General features: G+C 33.4%; 1 protein-coding gene across 2 annotated transcripts in view; it reads right to left on the reverse strand.

The window, feature by feature from the left end:
* The window catches only part of LOC145677526 (insulin-like peptide receptor), a 495,629-nt gene that overhangs the window by 42,987 nt on the left and 429,647 nt on the right, over positions 1–22,995 (reverse strand). Inside the window, exons 10-13 of one of the 2 annotated variants that reach the window (XM_081747998.1) lie at positions 17,815–18,002; positions 15,680–15,850; positions 9,362–9,557; positions 1,399–1,545 (exon numbers count right to left, since the gene is read on the reverse strand). In XM_081747998.1, coding sequence (XP_081604124.1) covers positions 1,399–1,545; positions 9,362–9,557; positions 15,680–15,850; positions 17,815–18,002 — 702 coding nt within the window. The remainder of the gene's footprint in view (positions 1–1,398; positions 1,546–9,361; positions 9,558–15,679; positions 15,851–17,814; positions 18,003–22,995) is intronic. The other variant, XM_081748005.1, reaches the window with a different exon arrangement.

The following is a 22,995-nucleotide window of genomic DNA, read 5'->3' on the forward strand; positions in this document are numbered from 1 at the left end:
CAGGAAGATATGTCAGTTGTAGAGAAAGAAACTCATTAAGTATACATCTACTATCTGGATTTATTTATGCTCCTATTTACAGTGTGAACAACTATTTTCATTTATAAAAGGAAACCCTCTCCAGTGAGATTTAGGTTTAATAGACTTTCATCTGAACTCTGTTCTAGTGCGAACAGCATGTCTCCAGACACTCGAAAGCTGGTTACAGGAAAATATGCCAGTTGTAGAAAAAGACATTAGATATCCATCTACTATCCGGATTTATTTATTTCTTCTTTTTATAATTTAAAGAAGAAGCACAGTATTAGGTAAGATTTTATCCATTTACTTATCTTTTAAATACATTTTTAGATATTTGTTCCTACTGTACACAGATGATTCTTTAGCCCGCTTGAGATACTGAGTTTGACATGCCTGTTCTAGAGGGAAGAAATAAATGTATTCATAAACCCCTAGAAGAAGGTATATGGGTTGAAACCGCGACTCCGCAACTGTGTTTCTGTTGAGACGTCCATTACTCTATGCATTTCCAGCAAGTTCACAGAACTTCTGACAGAAACCCTACAATACATATGCAGATGATACAGCAAGGTCGCCTATAAAGACAAAGAAAATTGACTCAAACTTCTGACTCGTGTACTTGAAGTCAGTGTATTTAAGACTGGCACTGTCAAAATTTATGATTAGAAAATCTTTAGATACTGTCTACAATGCTAAATGAGGGTTTCCCCCTCCAAATAAATAAATAAATAAAATACAAAATACGATAATGTAGTATAGTGTGAATTCAGTTATTTTCATCTACATCTCGTTTAAATAATATGTAATTTATAGTGCAATGCCATATTTTCAAGTAAGGATATCGTAATTCTCCAATAGAAATTTCTTAATAAGTCAAAGCAACTCAAAATAATGATTTTTTCCAGCATAGTCCGTAATTATTTGAGTTTAGTTTCAGTAAACAAAGGACATCGTAAGTACAGAAACACAACATAGTACTAGCAAATACTGTGGTTCTCCCGTTACAATAAAATAATAATAATAATAATAATAATAATAATAATAATAATAATAATAATAATAATAATAATAATAATAATAATAATAATAATAATAATAATAATAATTTAAAATGTAAGTTGTATAGAACTGTGGTGATATAAACTGTGCTTATGTGAGACTTAAAAGCAACACAAAACAATCAAAAAATTCGAAAATAAAACTTCATTCTACAGAAGAATAGTGACAGCAACACTCAAATGTGCAAAATACTTGAATGTGGCACCTAATATTTTTGTGAAAAAAACTATTCAATTATATTTTCTCTGTTTTTCTTCCTTAAAAAAAACACCCAAAAACAACTTCACCAAATAAAAAAATGGAATTGGTGCCACTTACGAATCATGAGTTTCTTCTCGGACTACAGAACCGAGAGATTTCAACAATTCTGAAGCTTGTGATAGGCGTCCGGCGTCGTTGGTATTCAAAAACATGCTACGAAGTTTGGAACCAGCAGAAGCAAGCCACTCAGTCTCATTACGTCCTCTGTAATGAATCAACAACATTCACAAAACACAGATTTTGATGAGAAAAAATGTTATTAAGCTCGATTATATTCCTGAAACTGTATTCCAATTGAGTTATTTCCCCAGTCTTAATTAGATATACTGAAAAGAAGAACTCTCGATGAACCAATAAGCTACTGAAGTGAGCGAAGAAATAAATAAAAAATAAATATTTCACCAAACACCTTTGAAGAAGCAGACAAGAGAAGTCAAAAGAAGCAACATTCAGAACAGAAACTCAAAGCATACACCAATTGTTGCGCACTATAAGCTATTACAGCAACAGCTTATACTATATATAAGTAAGACAGATAAATGCAACGGGTAAAGAAGCAGAGCAATAGAGCTTTTCACGCCTGGTAAATTAAAAAGATTTTGCCCATCAAAAAATATTAATAAATCGGCAACAGTTTCCTGTAAAATTGAAATACCACAACGACATTCCTCGAGTTGTCTGAACTTGCATTTTGCAACAATTTTTAGGCTTTATATTTTCAGGGAAGATGAAATGCCGAAACTCAAAGACACCAACAAATGAATAAAGATAAAACTAAATAAACTAAAGGAAATACTAGCCCTGTGAAATTAATAATACACGACCTATTAATTGCAATGAAGTAAAACAATAACTATATGTGGAACTAAGATAGTTGCCAAATGTTTTTGTATTGAAGAACTAATGGCTTATAATTTATTTTTGATCGATATTGGCATTATTTCTTCAGCAAATTCTCCATAAAGTTATAATATTCACGTTTTTATTGTCAGAAGTTCAAACTCATTGCCAAAACTGAAGACTAACAATTGCATCTACTATGGTTTGATTTCCCTAACATAAAGTTAAACTAAATAAATAAAATATGATTTTAATTTTAAATTTTAAATTATAGTTGTGTTCAAACCAACTTCGGCACTGAAGCTGCACTAACTATATCTATTCTGCATTAGTAATTTTATTTTTATGGATATTTTGTTTGTTATAATGGAAACTGTAAATGTGGGAACACAAATTATACATCTAATATGACAAACATATAATTTGCAATAATTAGTAAATTTATTTAATTTGGTACCTAATATGTAATATATGTCATACCAAATTTGAGCTCGCTTAAAAATTAGATAGACTAAAGTCAAAATGCAAAACATATTTTAGATTAGATTGTTGGAACTTAGATCTTAAATTCACTGACTGAGCCAAGAATTCAACTATCCTCTAACACTATGTATGTGTTTTTGGCCAGGAACCGGGGCAAGAGAAATTATTCTGGCCGGAAACATGTGTCTATTCCCAATGCATCTTCAAGAGTGAGCAGAAGAAAGTATTCGTGCCATTTATTGTGAGGAACTCAACATTCTCCTAACTTTCTACAGAGGGAAAATCACAAGAAGAATGACTTATTGTGGCTTCAAAATGAGGCATAACATACACGCACACCACATATCCACTGACATTTCCAAAGATTTCGTCAAGGTGAAGCACGAGGTTTTACTAAAGAGACATTACACCTATGGCATAAGGAGTATAGTCTACAGTTGGTTTCCTTCGTATTTTATGAACGGAAATAATTTGTACAAACTTCGAGATTTCAAAATGGTTAAGTTGCAAGATATTAGTCATCTGTTATTATTAACAAAGGTATTCCTCCAAGGGCCCATTTTAGATCCTATTTTTAATTTATATTAAAAATTTACAGATTTTTTTTATTCCAGTGATATAGTTTTACATGTAGAGGATGTTAATATTTTAGTAAAAGGAAGTACATTCTAGCAATTGGAAGATAATTTTAAACAAACTGTGCGGATATGGAGTAACAACTGAGAGATAAATGTAAATAAATCCAAAGTGTTACATTTTCATCTGTTACCCATTCTGTTGAAAATGCCATCCATAAAAAACGATTCTTTGAGTTTAAATTACTCACGCCCAGCTAAATTCTTAGGATTAATTATTTACGAGCATATTTTAAACTTGAATAATAAACTATACAGCTCAGATTTTGCTTTGTATAGATTGAAAGGCATTGTATCTCGACCGGGGTTCGAATTAAACTGTTTTATGAGAGGGAAAAAGTTTTCCATATATATATATAATACAAAAAATTAACACAGTGATGTATATAAAAGTAGGGAAATATTTCCCTGGCAAGGAATAAATTCTTTTTCAACGAGCCAGGAAAATTACTTGACGAGAGGGGAATCCCCTTATCCTTCCCCTTGTTGATTTGAACCATGATATTTTGTTCTTATTGTATTATGGCAAGATAACACTTCCCAGTTTCGGAATTATATTTTGAGGAGCATCGTATCTTGCTTTTACATATGAAAAAGAAAAGCCATACAAATAACTTTTAATTTGAAAGAAAAATAAAGCTTCAATATCTTTACATATGCAAAAGCATTATCTTCACTATGACTAATTGGCATTTCTTAATTGTTACATTTGATATACATTCATGTAATACAAGGCAAGCTACAGACATGTACGTCACAGAACAAAATTATGTTTCAAGACAAAATTTCTTACTTTATGTGTACAATTTGATAAAATCACCACAACACTTAAAGAATATCAATAACACAAACAGAGTCAAAAACGATACATTTGAAATTTTTTGTAGATAAAATTTATTATAATGTTTCGGAATATCTAGAAGGAAAGTTATAAACTGTTAATTTAAACTTTTTTGATATCTTCTGATTTTGGCTTTGTATAGAATCCGTAATATTTTAAAATGGATATTTATTTTTTATACTTTGTAATTAGATATACTAAGGCTTCTGATGTCTCCTGTGTACTTTGTCTTTTGTAAACATTACGTACGGAAAGGATGACGATAATATATATATATATATATATTCTATTCTTCAAAGGACTGATCTTATGTTTGTCCTACATTATTCTGATCTTATCGGTAATTCTCTATTGAAAAGCAAAGTTATTCTATCTACTGATCGCAAGCAACCAGAATTTTAGAACGTGAAGTGAATATTCCTCTTGAAGACAGTGCTACGGTTTATCGATATTCATGATGTTTGGAAAATTCTTACGGACTCAAATTGATAAGTTCTTAAAGACTGCATACTCTACTAATATTTTTTTTCTGTGATTACTTTATTTTAGTAGGAAATTAAGAAGGATACAATGTAAGACAGAGTTTAATGCCAAAGCATTCATTTCTGGTACCCAAAGTTGCAGTTTCTATTCCAAGACATATGTCTTTTGCGGTTGACGAACATAATACCCGTGGATTTTCTTCGGAGTTCTTGTTTCTTACTCTTTCATCATCTAATCAATTATTTCACTATGTGATGACTATACATATAAGATTTTACCTGAGACTATCGATCTAATGTCAGGAAGAGGATTTTTGTAGAGAATACAAAGGAGTGCTGACTCAGTCTACAAGGTAGAGTGTTCCAAGCTGTGTATGGATTTTAAGCAAACCATCCATACTATGATATATTAGCATGTTCGGACTTCACTGTGCGAATTGAGCTAGATATTTGTTTTTTCTGCTGTATTCAATCCCTTCTTGCCTTTTAACATATATCTGGCGCTACCAAACAAATATACGGGGCCGCGGTGGCTCAGTGGTAGAGCGTTCACCTCTGGTGCATGGGGTCCCGGGTTCAAACCCTGCTCCCGCCAAGTGAACTTTGTGGTGGACAAACACCGTGTGCGTGGGTTTTCTCGGGGTTCTCCCGTTTCCTCCCACTTTCGTCATTCCACCATTTCATTCATTTCTCATAATCACCGTCTCCTTTAGCCTAACTGGCATAATCGTGGGACGTAAAACTCAAAGATTTCATTTCATTTACAAACAAATATACGACTGTTACTAGTGGTTCTTTTAACATTGGAAGCTTATTAGGTAATGCTTTTACTTTTATTTTATTATCATTTATTTGCTCCATTATTATCTCCATAAGCATTACATAACAGGTTAAAGTAGAAACATAATTTCATTAAAATTTTGAAAAGGAGCCTCTTGAGTGACAAAAAAAAAAAAAAAAGTTTACACTACACACAAACAACACAGATATAAAGTATCTGTATATCGAATAAATATAAAGAATTACAAAGATACAAAAATGCTTGCCCAACTGCGGACAAAATATATCCACATTGATGCATCAATGTTTATTTTCTTAAACAACTTAATATATAATTTTTACTTCACGCTTTCTTATCTTAAAAAGAAAAAAAAAATCCAGAAAATTGTTCTCATAGCTCAGTACAGGATAAGAATAAATAACGCAAACTTACAAATTGTAATATTTAAATTCTAAATAGATATTTTCGTAGCAATTTAAATTTCAGAAGTTACAATGAAACAACTGTACTTCAACTTTTGCGCTTTTCTTTGAAATGCTACGACTAGAACTTCTTTAACTTTCTGTAGATATTTCGTTTCATATACATTAAAAATTGCGCGTAAATACATATTAATATTTGAAAAAGTGTTTGAAGAACAATTTAAATAATAATTAATGCTACGTGTTATTTATGAAAAATTAACTCTCTAATTAAATTTCAGTGTAAAACAAATACAATTAACAATGGTTATTATGTTATATTGCATATATTTATCACCCATTGATATGAGGAAAATTGTTTTCCAATTGTAGATGCGATGCGACTTAAGTGTTCTAATTTTATGTGCATCAATATCAATCTACCAATACTGCATTTCAACATCACAAAAAACATCTTAACAAAATATATTATTAATAGTAGAATACCAACAGGATTTAAACTCTTGGAAATATTTCCAAAACAAAGTGGTGCACTAAACTTAAGAGACACTCAGGCACCCCTTGCAACTTTTCACATGATTGGCATGAATGTAAAAAGAAAAAGATCGTGAGAGATACTGAAGGGGTAACAAACAACACCGTTAAACAATATATGGATGATAGAAAGAAATTATTCTATATTCAGAAACAATATGAGATACACGTCATTATCTGCAGACGTGTATTACGGGTAAAAATTGAACAAATTAAAAAAATATTCCTCTTATAGCCATCGCTAAGAGAAAATCATATTTTGTAACTATATCTACGTAGAATACGGTTATTGGTAGGACCTTCCAATGTTGGCCAATTTTCTGTCTGCAGCACCATCATGAGCTGATCATTATTTTTCGGTCAATTTAACTGGACATAGACAGAAGGTCTACCTGTTTGCAAGAGTTGTAGTAGTCGTCCATGTAAATCAATGCCCAAGGTTGGGAACTACTGCTAAAGGGTACGAGAAATCGAATGAGATATTAAAACAATTAACACAGAATGCAAAACATAAGTGATTTTCCAAAACAGACAATTACATAAAGGAGGACTGTTTACACAACAGACAATATGCTACATCCTATCTGCTTCTCTTGCTTAGCATAGAAACTCTTTATAATAGTGCTCCGAATATTCGTAAAGAAATGGGAATCCGTATAAGGTAATCTTTATTGGTGAGACTGAGTTACATTTTCAACAAATTTGGACAACAATAATCTCACGAGTGTTTTATATGCAGTTTACTCTGGAAAATCATTGAAAAGATCGCTATAATAAGAGAGAGCATTTGAGAGGCGTCATAATAATTTCTCGGTGAAATAAATTGACCGCATATTTCTGAAATTGATATTTTAAGTCATTTAATAACGTTTCTTTTCCTCTGATTATTTGTGTGATTTCTTTGCCCTAGACGAGAATGATCAAGGCGAGACTAAGTGACCAAAGTGAGACCCTTTGTTTACAATGAAGTCAGTTTATATATTTATCAACTCTGATTTTCACCTGTACCTTTTCTTATTTTCATACTTGTTTTGATACTTTTACTTATATTTGTCGCCTTCTGTTTTCGGCTTTTCCTGGAACGAGCTTTCGCTATTTTCTTTCTAGATACCAACTATTACATTTAGAAGAATTATAAAATTTAATATACATAGATTTTTCTCAAATTTACATCACACATTGAGTCTTCACTCATCGAACACGAGTATTATCATTAATCTAGGATCAGTTTCCAGCACATTGTAAGTGTTACCTTAATTTTTACTGTTATATTTAAAAGATATAAAACAAGAAGTTCCTTGAATGCGAAGGTCTACCGCAGACAGAATTATTCTCATTTCCAAATTTCAGAATTCTATGTTTCATGTTTACGTTTAGTATATTTTTATTAAAATGTCCTTAATCAAAACGATGTAAATTGAATTGGTTACTTGAAGTAGCTTATTAAAAGATGCATCTGAATTCATGTTTTTTTCTATACTACCAACTGTTCTAGACAATATTCAATTCCTCAGATTCTCAATTTGAAATGAATTAATAAAAACTTGCTTTGTCTTCATTTAACCTATATATTTAATAAGTATAATAAGTATTAATACAAATTAATAAATGAATAATTACCAAAACACTACTGATCAATATACTACAGAGATTATAATGACACAAATTGATAAGATATCGTAACTGATGTGCACCGACTGCAAATGAGATAATTTTTAACCATTGAATCTGCCCCGAAGTGCCACTGTTACCAAATTTATGCTTAAGATACACGATATCACCAGATTTCATCGCACTTAAGATGTTGATATACTGATAGAAAATGGAATCCATCGTTTCCGTGGATTGGTAAGCACTTTCTTCGGATATAAATTTAATCGAACAATACATATATACATATACGGCACTCTGAACAGATGCCTTAAGGCATATCAGTATCTATCGAAGAATTTTAAACTGGAGATTGGTTTGATAAATGAACTGAAAATGTAACAAAGAACTTATTAGCAAGTTTGTTCTAAGGATGTAACTTGAAGAGGTGATAGATGGCGATCGTCATTCTTAGAAGAATCTTAACTTAGGCAATGGTACTATTGTATTGTGGCTAGTAAGTAGCTTTTCTGAATCGTTGTGTATTCGTTGTTGAAAGATTACGTACTTACATCATTTCAATCTTAAACAAATCTCTTTTACTATGCCTTTTTCCTCACTCAATCCACTTTTGTGAGAAGTTGTCAGAAGAATATATCTCCAAATGGATGTACCTCTAAATCTTTTCAGCAAACAATACAGTCGTGCAAAAATACCCCGTCTAAAATCCTCTATTCAGAACTTTCTTATCCAGTATAATCCCGGTCTTTGTTATCTACAGAAACTAATGAATTGTGCTTGCCCTACGCTCATCACCTCACCTAAAGCAGATGAGGTTTTCCCGATCCGCCGTAAAATTATGTATCGAAGACTCTTCAACTTCCACACTCAGGTCCACCATCCATTTTCAAATAAAGGCAGGCATATCACTTCAAATAAAAGCATGCAAGTAGGCAAATAGTGAACGTAGCGGAGCGGCAATTGTTAACTGTTAGAGACTGCATTACCCACATACTGAGATGATTTGTATTATAAGTAGATTCTATGATCTAATGTGTCAATATTGTGAAAGATGATTTCAAATATAGATATATCACAAGATTAGAGATGATGTTAATATGAGGTTAATTCTTGACGATACCATAAGGATAAGGTTTCTCAATAATGGATAAGGTTTCTCAATTAATCTTAATTGCAAGCATCGTGAGAATTAAGAACAAATGCACCTTTGTATTCAACTGCATATGTAGATGTATTACAGGTATGATGTTAGTTTATAGATATTATTGGTAGTAGCGAAAAGAGTGTATGTAGTCCTTATCACACAACATGCAACAGACCACAGAATCACTGTCTAAAAACTTATTTCTTATCTAATAAATTCAAAGTCAAGTATCAATAAAGTTTCTTACCTTTTTCTAAACACGTTATTATGTAGATAGTTTTCAAATGAAATCATGTTTTCAACAATGTGTTCTGAAGGTTTTTCCTTTGGTACATTAATTGCTGAACATTCACAGGTGTCACTTTCACTCACGTTTGAAAATAGAAGCAATTCTTTCTTCTTCTCATCAAGGACGTCCTTTTTCACTGTGATAATGCTTATTGCTATAGAGAAAGAAGGGAGTGAGATCAGTAGAATAAATATGTGAACTATTCACAAAAAAAGAAGATTTTTTATTTGTAGTTTCCCTTTCCAGCACTGAAGCTACATGAGACGTGCACTATTGCTCCAGATGGGATCCGAACCACTAGTCGAAAGTGTATTCGAGGTAAATAGACCACTATGAATCGAAACTAGCACCAGGCACACAGAAAGCTTATGCGTTAAACACTTGGCCACGGAACAAATCCCACAAAATTTCATATTGAATATAAACTGATAGGCTACACAAGGTAGGTCAAGATAAACCGAACCGGACATGAGAGATGAGAAACTGAAATGTGCTAGTGTATTTGATGTACCAACACAAAATCCCATTTCGTATTCAATGTAGCAATTGGAAACAAAGCACATTACTCAGTCACAGCGTAGATAATTGTTTCATACCGAGTTCAACAGTGATCCACCCGTCAAGTTGTTCATACACGAAGTCATAAAGAGGTTTAAGTGAACAGGATCCGTACATCATGAGATATTCATACTACTTATACCCGCACTGAAAAAGGATCGAGGTGTAGAAGGAAGAAATTCGCCAGCGGATTTTGCGGAGCTAGCTAATTGCACGAGAAGTCTGTCGCAGCAGACGGAAACAACATGCCAACATATCCTGAAGGATCTTAACTTGAAGTCATACAAAATCACAACTTTACAGGAGTTGAAGCTCACACACCATGCTAGACGTGCACAGTACTGTACATGGCTAATGCAGGAAATAGAAAGTGGTTTTCTCGATCCGAACCAGTACTTCATGATGGACAAGGCGTGAGCCCGAAGCGCAAGCGATTAATGTTTCCATCTGTATCACAATAAATCCAAAACCATTAACGCAATGCAACAGAACACGCGCAACGCTATTACCAACATCGAATGGGATGAGTTAAAGTAAGTCGCACTGAACGAGATCCATTGGGCTAATCTGTGCCTGGAGCATGGTGATTAATGTTTCCATCTGTAAACCTATAGGGAACGCATGAAAGTACGCACTTTATCTTTGATCTACTTATATAATATCGTCTTGTAGTCCATACGTTTATCAGTTGATTTGGGTTCTGTTTATCTTGGCCCACCTGTATTTATTACCTAGTTTATGAAACAATACAGCCTGACTCCTTCGAAGTGAATTTTTCAGTAGCATTATGCTTTCACCGTGATGAGTACCTACGCCGTCTTTCTTTCTTAGCACATTGATTTATATTGGGAATTAATTTTCTGTTCCCTTTTAAATTAACTGGAATTTTAATGATGTGATTTTACTGCTTTCTTCTTCAAGTCCAGTTAAATGTGCCTTGCTTTTCAATTTGAATTTGCTTTATGAATAAATTTAATAATACTTAAAAATTAAATTTGATTATTAAATAATAAAATTATACATAATAAAACTTAATTTTTATGAAGGAAAGATATTTAAATAGATTTCAAGAAGAAATCAGTAAATCCAAACTATTAAATCTCAATTCATTTCAAAGAAAACAAAAAAAAAAAAAAAATTCCCAATATAAATGAGCTAAAAAGCAAAGATATGCAGGCATTCAATATTGTTAAAAATTCTATTTCTAAATACAAATGTACATTCAAAAATTCATAGAACAGATTTGTGTTTATGCTTATGTAATATAGCGTAAATAGTTAGGTAATAATGCGAAAACTAAATTAAATTAAAAAGTAGAACTATTAATGAATTTGGAAGATATTTATATAATTTTCATGTTAATATAGATCATAAACCGTGATTGTATGAAGTTGTAATTCATTGTTCTTAAAAAGAAAATTGGTTAAACAAAATGCAATAATTTAATCGTCACGGTAATGCCTATAGACTGCACTCAAATATCCACGGATTTGTATATCATATTTTTAATTTTGCAAATCATTACAAAACCATATCAATAATTATAGTCATCAATCACATTTATTCAAAGCCTTATTATTAATTTACATACATAAAGAAACCTATTGAACTGTATTAATATAGGGTGTCTAGCAGTCGGGAAAATTGGGAAAGTCGGGAATTTGTCTTAAATTAAAAAATTGGTCGGAAAATCGGGGATTTGCCGGGAATTTGAGAAAAAAGTCGGAAAATTTGAAATTACGTTTTAGTCAATTACCGTGCTTACTTGCTTAAGGTGAACACTTTGTGGCACTTTGAAAATTCCAATGTGATAATTCACAAAATCGCATTTCACCATTCTTCTGTTTAGGCAACTCGTCAGTCATTTGTTTGTAGTACACGTTTTATTAAAAATAGCTGTGACTATGATATAGGAGACTAGTAAGTTCCTTTTAGTAAACATAATTTCCATTCATAAAATATAGCATCTGTCTATAATAATCTTAGGATTCGAGTTTTCTTAGAAGAAAAAGAATGAAAGTACACTGTAGAAAATTGGGCGCATAACTGTCGGCTGGAAAATTTCCAAATGGAAGCAAATAAAAATACCGAGGAAACAGCTCCTGTACGAGAGAGGACGATTGAGAATTTATGAAAGTTGAGGAAGAGTATTTCAGAATCTTCGAAACATTTTGTGTACCGCGTCAAAGTTAGCGGGAACAACAGTCATAACTGGAAGTAAAATTGAAGACGTCGGACGTGTATCGGAAGAGTTGGCGTTTTTTGCATCGGATAAACCAAGAAATTTGTTTTCATATTCTAATATACATCATGCCGTCAACTAATTTTCAAGGAAAGTGAAAAGATGAATTTCTCTGGATGAAAGAAGGGAAGACAAAATTAATTGCAGAATGTTTGTGGTATAATGCTTTATTTTCATTTGCCACCGTGGAACATTGGATTAATCACTCAAAGAGCAACAAGCATCAAAACCTTGCAGCAACTCGGCAGAAGACTTTCGCAATGACGTATCATTTCCCAACAAAACCTAAAGAAAATTAAGTTGTTTCTGCATCAGCATCACATGTAGAGGTAGCTGGCACCAATACTGATCTTCCATGCTCATTAAGTAAAACATGCTCTCCCACTAATACTTCGATCCTGGACAAACATAAAATGAAGGATAGTGTTACACAGGTAGAGATTTTGTGGTGTAGAAATGCGGTGGTGAATCACATCTCTTTACACAGTGCTGAAAATAGTATTATTCTTTTCACTAGGATGTTTTCAGACAGTACAATTGCTAGCGAGATGAAATTGCACAAGAACAAAGTTTGGATTGTGTCCATATTTTCAAAATGAACTTAAATCTTTGTTACAAGAATGCGAACATTATGTCGTTGGATTTGATGAAAGTTTAAATCCTGTTGCGCAAAAGACTGAAATGGATGTGAGTGTACGCTTCTGGGACGACAGCAACAACAGAGTCAGAACACGGTATTTGAAATCTGTTTTTATGAATCATAGTGCAGAAACAGAACTACTTCATGGTTTGCACAATGTATTGCAGTCGCTTGATTTATCTAAGCTTCTGCAAATTTTAATCGATGGGTCAAACGTAAACTTTGCACTTTTAAGCTAATTAAAGAGAAACATTGTGCCATCCTTGGTATAGATGGTCCACAGCTTCTTGAACTGGCTTGTGTACTCCACGTTGTTCACGGTGGTTTTAAGACTGGCATACTTAAAACTGGATGGATTTGCTTTCTTTTGTTAGAGCTTTGTGTAACTTGTTCGAAATGTTACCAGCAAGGCGTGCTCAGTATTCTGAAATAACAGATTCGTCATTATTTCCTCTTTCATTTCGCTATATTCGGTGGGTGAAAAATGCCAAAGTAGGAAAGCGAAGCCAAGAAATATTACCGGATGTGAGAAAGTGCATTGAGACAGTTAAGGGAACTGATAAAGAACCCAACTATAACAGTTTCAGAATAGTAGTTTGAACGACAAGTTGTTCCTTGTAAAATTAGAGTTTATTCAATCCCTTGCTGAGAACTGTGAGCCTTTCCTGGCCGAATACAATCAGACACTCCTGTGACTCCATTTTTACATGGTAGCCTCACTTAGTTATTAAAAAATATTGATGTCATGCTTCGTTAAAAAAGAAACGATGGATAGGAAGAGTATCAATGAGATAGATGTTATGGTGGAAAATGAAAACATCTATGTTAATTCAGTACGTATCAAAAAAATTGATCTTGGGTATGCAATTAGATCAGCACTGAGGATATGTACAGAGGTTATTGAAAAGAAAATGCTGTGTTTTCGTAAGCAAGTTCGTGAATGCTATCAGCATTTTGTTTCCAAGCTGCAGCAGAGGTCTCCGCTAAAGTATTTTCTTACAAAAGCACTGACGTTTCTTAATCCCTTCACCGTTGCTCATTCACACGAAGAAGTTGTTGAACAAATGAGAGCAACGTTCAAAATTTTAGTGCAGATTAATATTGTTTCAGTGTCCGATGCAGAAAAGGCAGACACAGAATACAAGATTCTAGTAGGGCAGATACGTATGCTGGAGAAAATGAAGTCTTACAAAAGAAGTGAACTCAGACTTGATGACTTTTGGATAAGTGTCTTACCACCAAATGATGTATATCTCTGCAAGTGCCTAATTCTTTCCCATGGTAATGCAGCTTTAGAAGGGGTTTTTCCGTAAGCAAGGAAATAATAGTAGAAAATTTGTCAGAGGAATCTTTAGTGGCACAGTGAGTACTGTATGGTGCTGTCAATGTAGCTGTTGGCGTACAGGCCCTGCATATCCCAAAACAGGTGAAACTGTCGATGAGAAATGTGTACGCGTTGTTTAGGGAAGCCGAAGAACACGCAAGAAAGTGATGTCAGAAAAAGTTCGCAGGGCTGCTGAAAAAAGAGCACAACAGAGACTAAAGGAACTTGAAGCAAATAAACAGAAAATCGTAAATCAGTTGTCAGAAGAAGTCGCTACCATAGAAGAGAAGATCAAGAAGTTGCGTGATTAGATTACGTCATTGCATACATGAATAAGGATAATTTTTTTGATCAGGAAATATTTTGCACACTTTTTCATTACATTTAACTTTTCTTAACCATACGATTTTTTTTTCTTAGGATAGGTCGGGAAAAATATGGAAATGGTCGGGAAAAATCGGGAAAAAGTCAGTAAATTGTCGAGAAAAATTTGCTAGACACCCTGTAATAGCAATGTAATATGGCATTTGATAACATGCAAAGGGCATTCAATAAGTTTTGCACAGATAGGTATAATACTTTTATTAGTTGCAATATGATGATGAAATATATGATAATGAACATACTTTGATCCTTTGGTTTTAAAATGGTAATAATTGTTTTCTATTGTTCACAGGTAAACCATAATGGACACTGAAGTAGATATTAGGACCCGACAACGGTCGGTGACGGAATTCCTGTTCAAACCGGTGATGAATCAGCCACATCAATTAATAGGAAGTTGCTTTCGGTTTATGAGGATCATAATTGGACAGCACCAGTATCCAACGTTGGTTGCAGCGGTTTAAGAACCTAGACTTTCCAGGTCAAACCAGAAAATTATGGCCTCCTTTTTCTGGGATCATTGCGGTGTCATTTTCATAGACTTCTTGTAACATGGTTCCAGAATTAAAAAGGAACTTTATTATTTGTCACTGGATAAGGTACAACGTGCTCTCTAGACCAAGCGACTGGCGCTGCAAGGTAACGTCATCAAACTCCATTATGACAGTGCCAAGGCTTACAAAACCATGATGACAGTAGAAGATCATGAAAATGGAATGAGAAGATGTCTCTATAGCCTGACCTTGGCTCCTTCAGATTTCGTCCTGTTCGGTCGACTGAAGGCCTACTTGCGAGGAAAAACATTCGACAGTGATAAGACTCTAATTTCTTGTGTGAAACAATGATGTAAAATTCAACCACCTGAATTTTACCCAAGTGCATGCAAGGTATGGAAAGAACGTTGGGCGAGATGTGTCACAGCAGATAGAGGCTACATTAATGGACATAGTCTTTTAGTCAAAAGATCAAAGTATGTTCATCGTTGACATTTATTTATTCTATTTCTACTTCAAATAAAAAAAATCTTGAATTTATACAAAACAGAAAAAAAGAAAAAGAAAGAGAGATTAATGTTCTTCCCTTTCTAGAATTATTACTCATAAGTTTTAAATAGAGTTCGGGACTTACTGTCTCGACAATAATTTCTGGTATCAAGATATTCCTGATCATCGGGTTTCCATATGGCAATGATACGGTAATAGGTAAGATTTCCGTTTGGTTCTTTCGGTTTCATCCACTTCACAACGATTTCTGAACTGGAGTTGGAAACAGCTTCTATCCCATAAGGAGCTGAGGGCTCTGCAAAGAAAGAAACAAAAAGAAAGAAACAATTTGTTTGACTGATTATACATTTGATAGGAACGTCAGCATTGAGGTTATTTATCTCCATCATGAAGAGAAAAGAAGAAAAATATATTACAACATCGATTATTAATGCAGTATCATACCAAGATCTATCACATCTGTCAGTACGGTAAAAGCCCAACTTCTGCTTAACCCTCTTGGTGCTACAAAATGAAACCTTGTATTAAAAATCTTCAATATGAAATTTACCCGATAAACTGACAACAAATTATAAATGACCGTAAAACTGCTGCACATTGCTGCACAAGATAACTCTTGAACGAAAGCAGTTTTGAATTCTATTTTTTTATTTTTTTTTTTTTTCAGTAGACAGCTACAACGATTATCTTGCCGAGTTCTTTAATGGAATCAATCCGTTATCATCTTCATGGTTTACGGTAACTTACGGCAGCTATCCAAATCCCACAAAGAAAATATATGCTGAAGTTAAAATTGGTGTTGAGGTTCGAAGTTTTATGAGGTTAAAAGTGATTTTAAAGTTAAAAAATTTTACAGTTAAATCTCAAAAATATTGATGACAGTAAAATCTCACATACTTAGAGTATAAGAACGTGTATAAATCCTAAAGTATTTTGTAAAACGATGCCAATCAAATGTGCTTCCTAGAGACTAAAAGATTTTTATGGTTAAACTTCAAAAATATGGTGATTAAATCCTCACATACTTGGGGTATGAGAGGGTATGCAAAGCTTACAATATTGTTGTTTAGCATCAGAGTTTAACCTCCAATATGATATTTCTGATTAAATGTCAAAAAAATAGTGATGGTTGTTTACGTATTTAGTATAATTTTACTTGTTTCTGAACATTCAAGAATTTGTAAATATCGTGAATCTTACAAGAGCCTTGATAAATGTTAATAAATGTTGATAAATGTTGATAAATGTTAATAAATTCATTCAATTCTTCACAATAACTATACTGGAGGCTTCAGCTACCAGCATGGATTCATTAGTAAATGTTAATTTCACATAATTGTGTTTACTATCTTTACCATAGTTTATTCTCACTTACTTCCCTTCAGCTGTTGTAAGTGAAAAATTATAGAACTTATGGGTGCTACGCACAGGTTTCACTGTTGAAGATGACCTTCCAGGACTTGTAGCATTATGTTTAATATTTCTTTTCAGTCTGTCATTCTCAAATGTAAGTTTCCAATACCCTTATAGCTAGATCATTACAAAACCCTTAAGGAAACTTTCGGAAGTTGTGGAGTTGTGGCCTCATTTTTTAAAGCAATTAAACTAATGTTACTGAGACATATCGCTTATAAAGTTATCACATTCACAAATAAGCAGATCGCTAAGTCATTACTACTCCAAACAGAGAAGGATCCCTATTATTTTGTTTATCTTCCTTGCATTCATTACATAACACAGTATAAAACAAGATAATAATAATAATAACAATAATAATAATAATAATAATAATAATAATAATAATAATAATAATAATAATAATAATAATAATAATACATATATAATTCTCTGTGCACTTACATTGCATTAAGACACCTAGATTCATGGATGTCTAACGCTTTTGAGTAAATATTTTTGACTGTTGTAACTATGCCAATCTAGTTCGAGACGGCGAAAAAGTTAAAATACCAATTTGGATATCTGTATATATATTTTGCGAAGCGCATTAAATTTGTTACGAAAGCTTTATATTTATTTGAAGGTCAAGAAGCTGACTAAAAGTTCATGCAGAAAAAAAATCAAACAATTAGAAAATATATGTCAACGTGTCACAAGTATATAGTTATATGTGTCTCTATATAGTAGTATTTGTAATTTGTTAACTTAATTGTATGTTATGAATATAACAAAAGTTCAATAAATCTAAAGGACGAGAATATCGATATAATCAGACAAAATTTTGTAGACAAAAATACTTACTGTCTGAATGAGTCCTGAAGTACAGCAGATCGCTTTGAGCCCCTTTCCTTTCAGAGGCAAGAGTATATGTTTTCACGTAAATAGCGTATCTAGTTGCTGGTTTTAATTGAGTGATTATTCTATCTATTGATGATGTACCGTTCTCACTTCTACTGGATGGCTCATCATCCGTGTCAAACACTTTCCACCTTTAAATAACAAAACAATAATTATTACAAGCAGCAATAATTCCTACAAGTATTGAGGTCTTTTCTAAGTGTTCAAGTGTGTATCTCTCTGTTAGCAACTACCTTCTAAATTAATTAGGTAATTCATTTAGAGCCCTGTTATATACACGCTTAGATGTTTATTTTTATTTATTAGTTTTTTTTTAATTGGATAGGATTAAACAACATCAGACCGAACCATATAAATGTAGTTCAATTCTTATGACATTTTTAAATCCATTATTGTACGGAGAAATGTACAAATTGTATTACAATGTTTCTTTCGTTCAGTTTGTCTATCGCTTGGATAATAATAGTTTTGCTCTATTGATATAATTTTCATGTCACAGGAAAACAAAGTATTATCGTTTATATTTGAGATCATATGTAAAAAATATATTTTGTTGAACAAGTACTTACTACATTGAACTATTCCTTCAAATGGAACTCAGATTATTTTCCCCCAATAGTTTCAACCATTACGCTGTGCATTCAACGTAGCGTTCATCTGGATGCTTCATAGCTTTCTCTCTGTTCTTTAGTTTCTCTCTTGTTTTGTTACTACTTCTTCTCCCTTCCGTGTCTAATGAAACATTTTGGCAAAATAATTATACATACAGAGAACCCTGTGTTATTGCACTGTCGACAAATGATTTGAAGTTTACGACGCTCGCTTGATTTTTTTTTTTTTTTTTTTTTTTTTTTTTTTTTAGTAAGTTTAGGCTGAGAATCCAGTTTCTACTGGCTTAGATCGTTAATGTCATTCTTACAGAGTAGTGGGAAAATAGTTTGGTTGCGTCCGGCGGAAGAATACACACTAACATGGTGTATGAGAGAAAAAGTTGGCGTTTCACAATACACTTATCTATGATATTCTTGACTTAAAAACGCATTTGTTTAATTACTTTTTTTGCCCTTATCATGGCTCCTAAACCACAGAGTATAGTTATGTCCTTTGTGATTCTGTTGCTTAAGTTGCGTGTTTATGTTCTAGATATGATTTTATAACTGTGTTACGATAGATAAGTAACTTTGGCTCTGATCTTAATAAAGCAAGTTATTGGACCTAGTTCAGTACTTATTTAATATGTTCAATAAATTACTATACAAAAGGCTTTCTCTAGTAGAACAATATAAGTTCCACTCGAATTGAATCAGACTTTACCATGTGGACAACAGCATCGAGCAGTTCTGAGAAACAATTACTGGCGTATTACTTGTTAATACGCTACTTGTTCATTTAAGAAAGTCATTGTTAAAGTTTTTAACTAAATCATCTTATTTAAAAACTTGGTTGTCTCATTCTAATAAATTTCTGTTAATTTTGTCTTACGTCTTAAAAACCACTGCGTTCCAGTTTAAGTAATCTGGACAAAATGAATAGTTGCAGTTACTAAAAATTAACAAGTCGCAATAGAAACACACAGTTATATATGTACAGTAAATAATTGTTCAAATGCCATGGCTACTAAAAGTAAATTCGTATGAGGTGCTTTTATGTGATTATATAATTTAAAGTAAAAAAATTATAGTAGTTTTCAGTGTGAGTTTCTTAAGTGGAAAAATGAGGGATTAACAAGTAATACACGAATAATTGTTTTTCTGATAATACTGCCCCTTTTTTTTAAAAAAAATAATTTTGCAGAGCATCAACTTTCAACAATTACCATGTAAAAATAATCGAGTTCTTCAACCACGGCTAGTGTTTAGGAAGGTGTTAGAGCAGACCAACATAATGAACGAATAATCAGAAAATTCGTCACTGGATACAGAGGTAGGTTGTCGTTTATTTGTTATGATCATAGTTATTGATATATTGATGATCACTAAGGAACGTAAGTTAAATTCCCAGTAACGAATAATGAAAAGAGAAAATAACAAAATAGCTGTCGAAAAGATGTAACATAGTTTCCATATAGGCTGGATCCCAGATGAAGAGATATTACCTTGCCGAAATGGGAATCTGTAATGAAGTCAAGTTCATAAACCCTCTTCATCAAACATCTTATTTTTAGTAATTTTCATGTCTGCCTAACAGTATCAAATCTTTATTTGTTTCTTCTAGATAATATATTTCCTGTAACACAAACAAAAATAACTGAAATTTGCCAACACACCAAGCGTTCGCAATGAATGGAAAATATTGGCGTTGAAAAATTATATTTTCCTCTGTTTGCCAAAATTTTCGTGAACATTTGTTTCCTTCGGTTTACGAAAAGTGTTATGGAACGTACATATATATATATATATATATATATATATATATATATATATATATATATATATATATATATACTGTATACTATATGTAAAGACGCAACTTCGAAAATGAAACTGATATAAAATTTCTAGTTGTTTTGCATGCAACGCTTAAGCCCTTGCAACTAAAAGAATTGGTTAAATCAGAACATGAGAGGAAATAGGAGAACTTCCAGATACCATGTTATTAATCACAAACTCGCGTGCTTAAGGATCGAACCAGAGAGCTCTCGCACCAGAGATGAGTGCTCTATCACTCACCTACCATGCCTCTCGGAGCAACTTTGAGAAAGGCGGACACAAAAAAAAAAAAAAAAAAAAACGTGAATGTTTCGAAACCATATAATGAATTCATCCTGCGATGTTTACAAATTCTCTCTTCATCCAGTAGTTCAGTGTTGCATAGGATCATGAAAAAAAAACTTTCAGAGTTTCCTCATGGGTATGCGGATAGTGTACGTGCCTTCTATGTGGAAAGCTCACATTCGATTCCCGGTTAGGATTCCATCTTAAGCTGTAGGTTCCCATCTCATATAGCCTTAGTACTGCAAAGGGTATTGAATTCAACTTTAACGAATCTATTAACAGAACGAAACGCACAAAGAGAAACATCACATTTCAACACATCACTGAATAGTTAATTATTTAATCTAGTCGCGTCACAACAATCTTGGAAATTATGCACTTTTGTGGTTAGTTGCTTTGAGATGTTACACTTTAAAAACCTTTACAACGGGTGAACGACAAAGAAGAAAATCACATTCTTAGCGTCACGTCTATTTCCAATGAATGGGTAACAAAATGATTTTTCTTTCAATCGTTCAATCTTCTTTATATGCAATTTACTAGAAATGTCTGTACATGAGACAATTTTCAACTCGTGCTTGCCATTACATGATAAATGGATAAAATAACTAACTTTCCTCTCACACTACCCTCTGTAGGTAGACATTTAATGAAATTCAACTACGAAAAAATTAATTAAATTCGCACTTATAAAGGATATATTAGAAAAGCCTGGCATTCCTCCATTTGTCATATGGGGGCCGCGGTGGCTCAGTGGTAGAGCGTTCACCTCTGGTGCATGGGGTCCCGGGTTCAAACCCTGCTCCCGCCAAGTGAACTTTGTGGTGGACAAACACCGTGTGCGTGGGTTTTCTCGGGGTTCTCCCGTTTCGTCCCACTTTCTTCATTCCACCATTTCATTCATTTCTCATAATCACCGTCTCCTTTAGCCTAACCGGCATAACCGTGGGACGTAAAACTCAAAGATTTCATTTCATTTTTCATTTCATTTCCATTTGTCATATAATATCTAATTCAACCATCATTAATATAGACAATGAGTTATCCAAATACAATAGGAGATGTAGTCTGAACAGCTGAGCATCTACCTCAAGAGTAAAACTGTAGCTGCAGGTAAGCAGGCGGACTTGGTAGCACACCAGCATGTTAAGGTTGGAGACATAGATTCGGTCTTCCATCCAATCATATACTTTTTACTTTGAGTTTCGCGTTTAGTGGTTGCTTTACTTTTCATTTGATCCAAGAGATGTATCGCTTCACGCATGAAGTCACTACTAAATGTACAATTTAAAATAGTTACAAAATTCTACGAAAGAAACGCAAACATTGCGAATGAAAAGTTCGCCCCAGGTTAGTCTTTCCCAAAGGCGAAAAATAAATAAATAAATAAATAAATAAATGAAAACTACAATACGTGGCTGATAAAAGTAGTCATTGTCTGCAACCGTATACTTTTACCATTGCTCAGTCAACTGTTGGGTTCCGTGACAAAGGAAATCTGAAGTGTGTGACACCGCACAATCGTCAGGGAAGGTATTCCTTCCCTAGAAGTGATATGCCAGATAAAGTGCTGGTCATTGGGAAAGATATTGGGAAAATACGGAGAGTGAGAAAGGGATTCATACGTATGGTCGAGCATTGTCATCCAACATGAGAACTCTATATCTGCAGATTGTTGCTAGATACTTATGGAAAAGATTTTGCTGCATTTCTTGCATTTCAGCACTGTAACGATCTGCAACGAAGATTTCATCTCACCTGAGAAAGACATGGTGAATTACTTCCACTATAAACTAACATACCAGCAACTACCGTCCTGGACAATGATAATGATCCAGCTATTGCTCTGATCATTTACGAATGTCATAATAGATCCATGTTTCTTCTGAAGTAGCAATCCTAAATAGGAAACTTTCCCAACTATTTTTTATACTTAGAGAACTGCACATCTCCAGACGACAATTCTTGTTTTGGCTGGTGTCAACTTAAATGGCACCCATTAGTCCAACTTTTTCGACTTTCGATTGCACGAGCCGCTGAACGACAGTAGGCCTGTATACCTAATTCATCTGAAATGGCACGAACACTTGTCCGTGGATCTATTTCCACAATATTCCTGAGGAACTCATTCAAACATGGTGTTGATCGGTGACTAAGGGACTCATTTAGCAATACTGTGTCACCGGAACGAAATTTGACATATCATCAGCGAATAGAACGTTTATTCGCAATTCCTGACGCAAATACACTGTTAATATTTTACGTAGCTTGCTGTGTAGAATATCAGTTTGAATTCGTAAAGAAAAAAAAAGTGCAATGGAGCGTTCTTCATGGTGCACTTTCATACGACCTTTTAACAACGTGCTGCCTCCTGTTTGTTTGGATATCCTAACTGTTACTGGATGTATAC

The sequence above is a fragment of the Thermobia domestica genome, chromosome 2, assembly GCF_964235325.1.
Source record: "Thermobia domestica chromosome 2, izTheDome1.hap1.1, whole genome shotgun sequence".
NCBI classification, from domain to species: Eukaryota; Metazoa; Arthropoda; class Insecta; order Zygentoma; family Lepismatidae; genus Thermobia; species Thermobia domestica.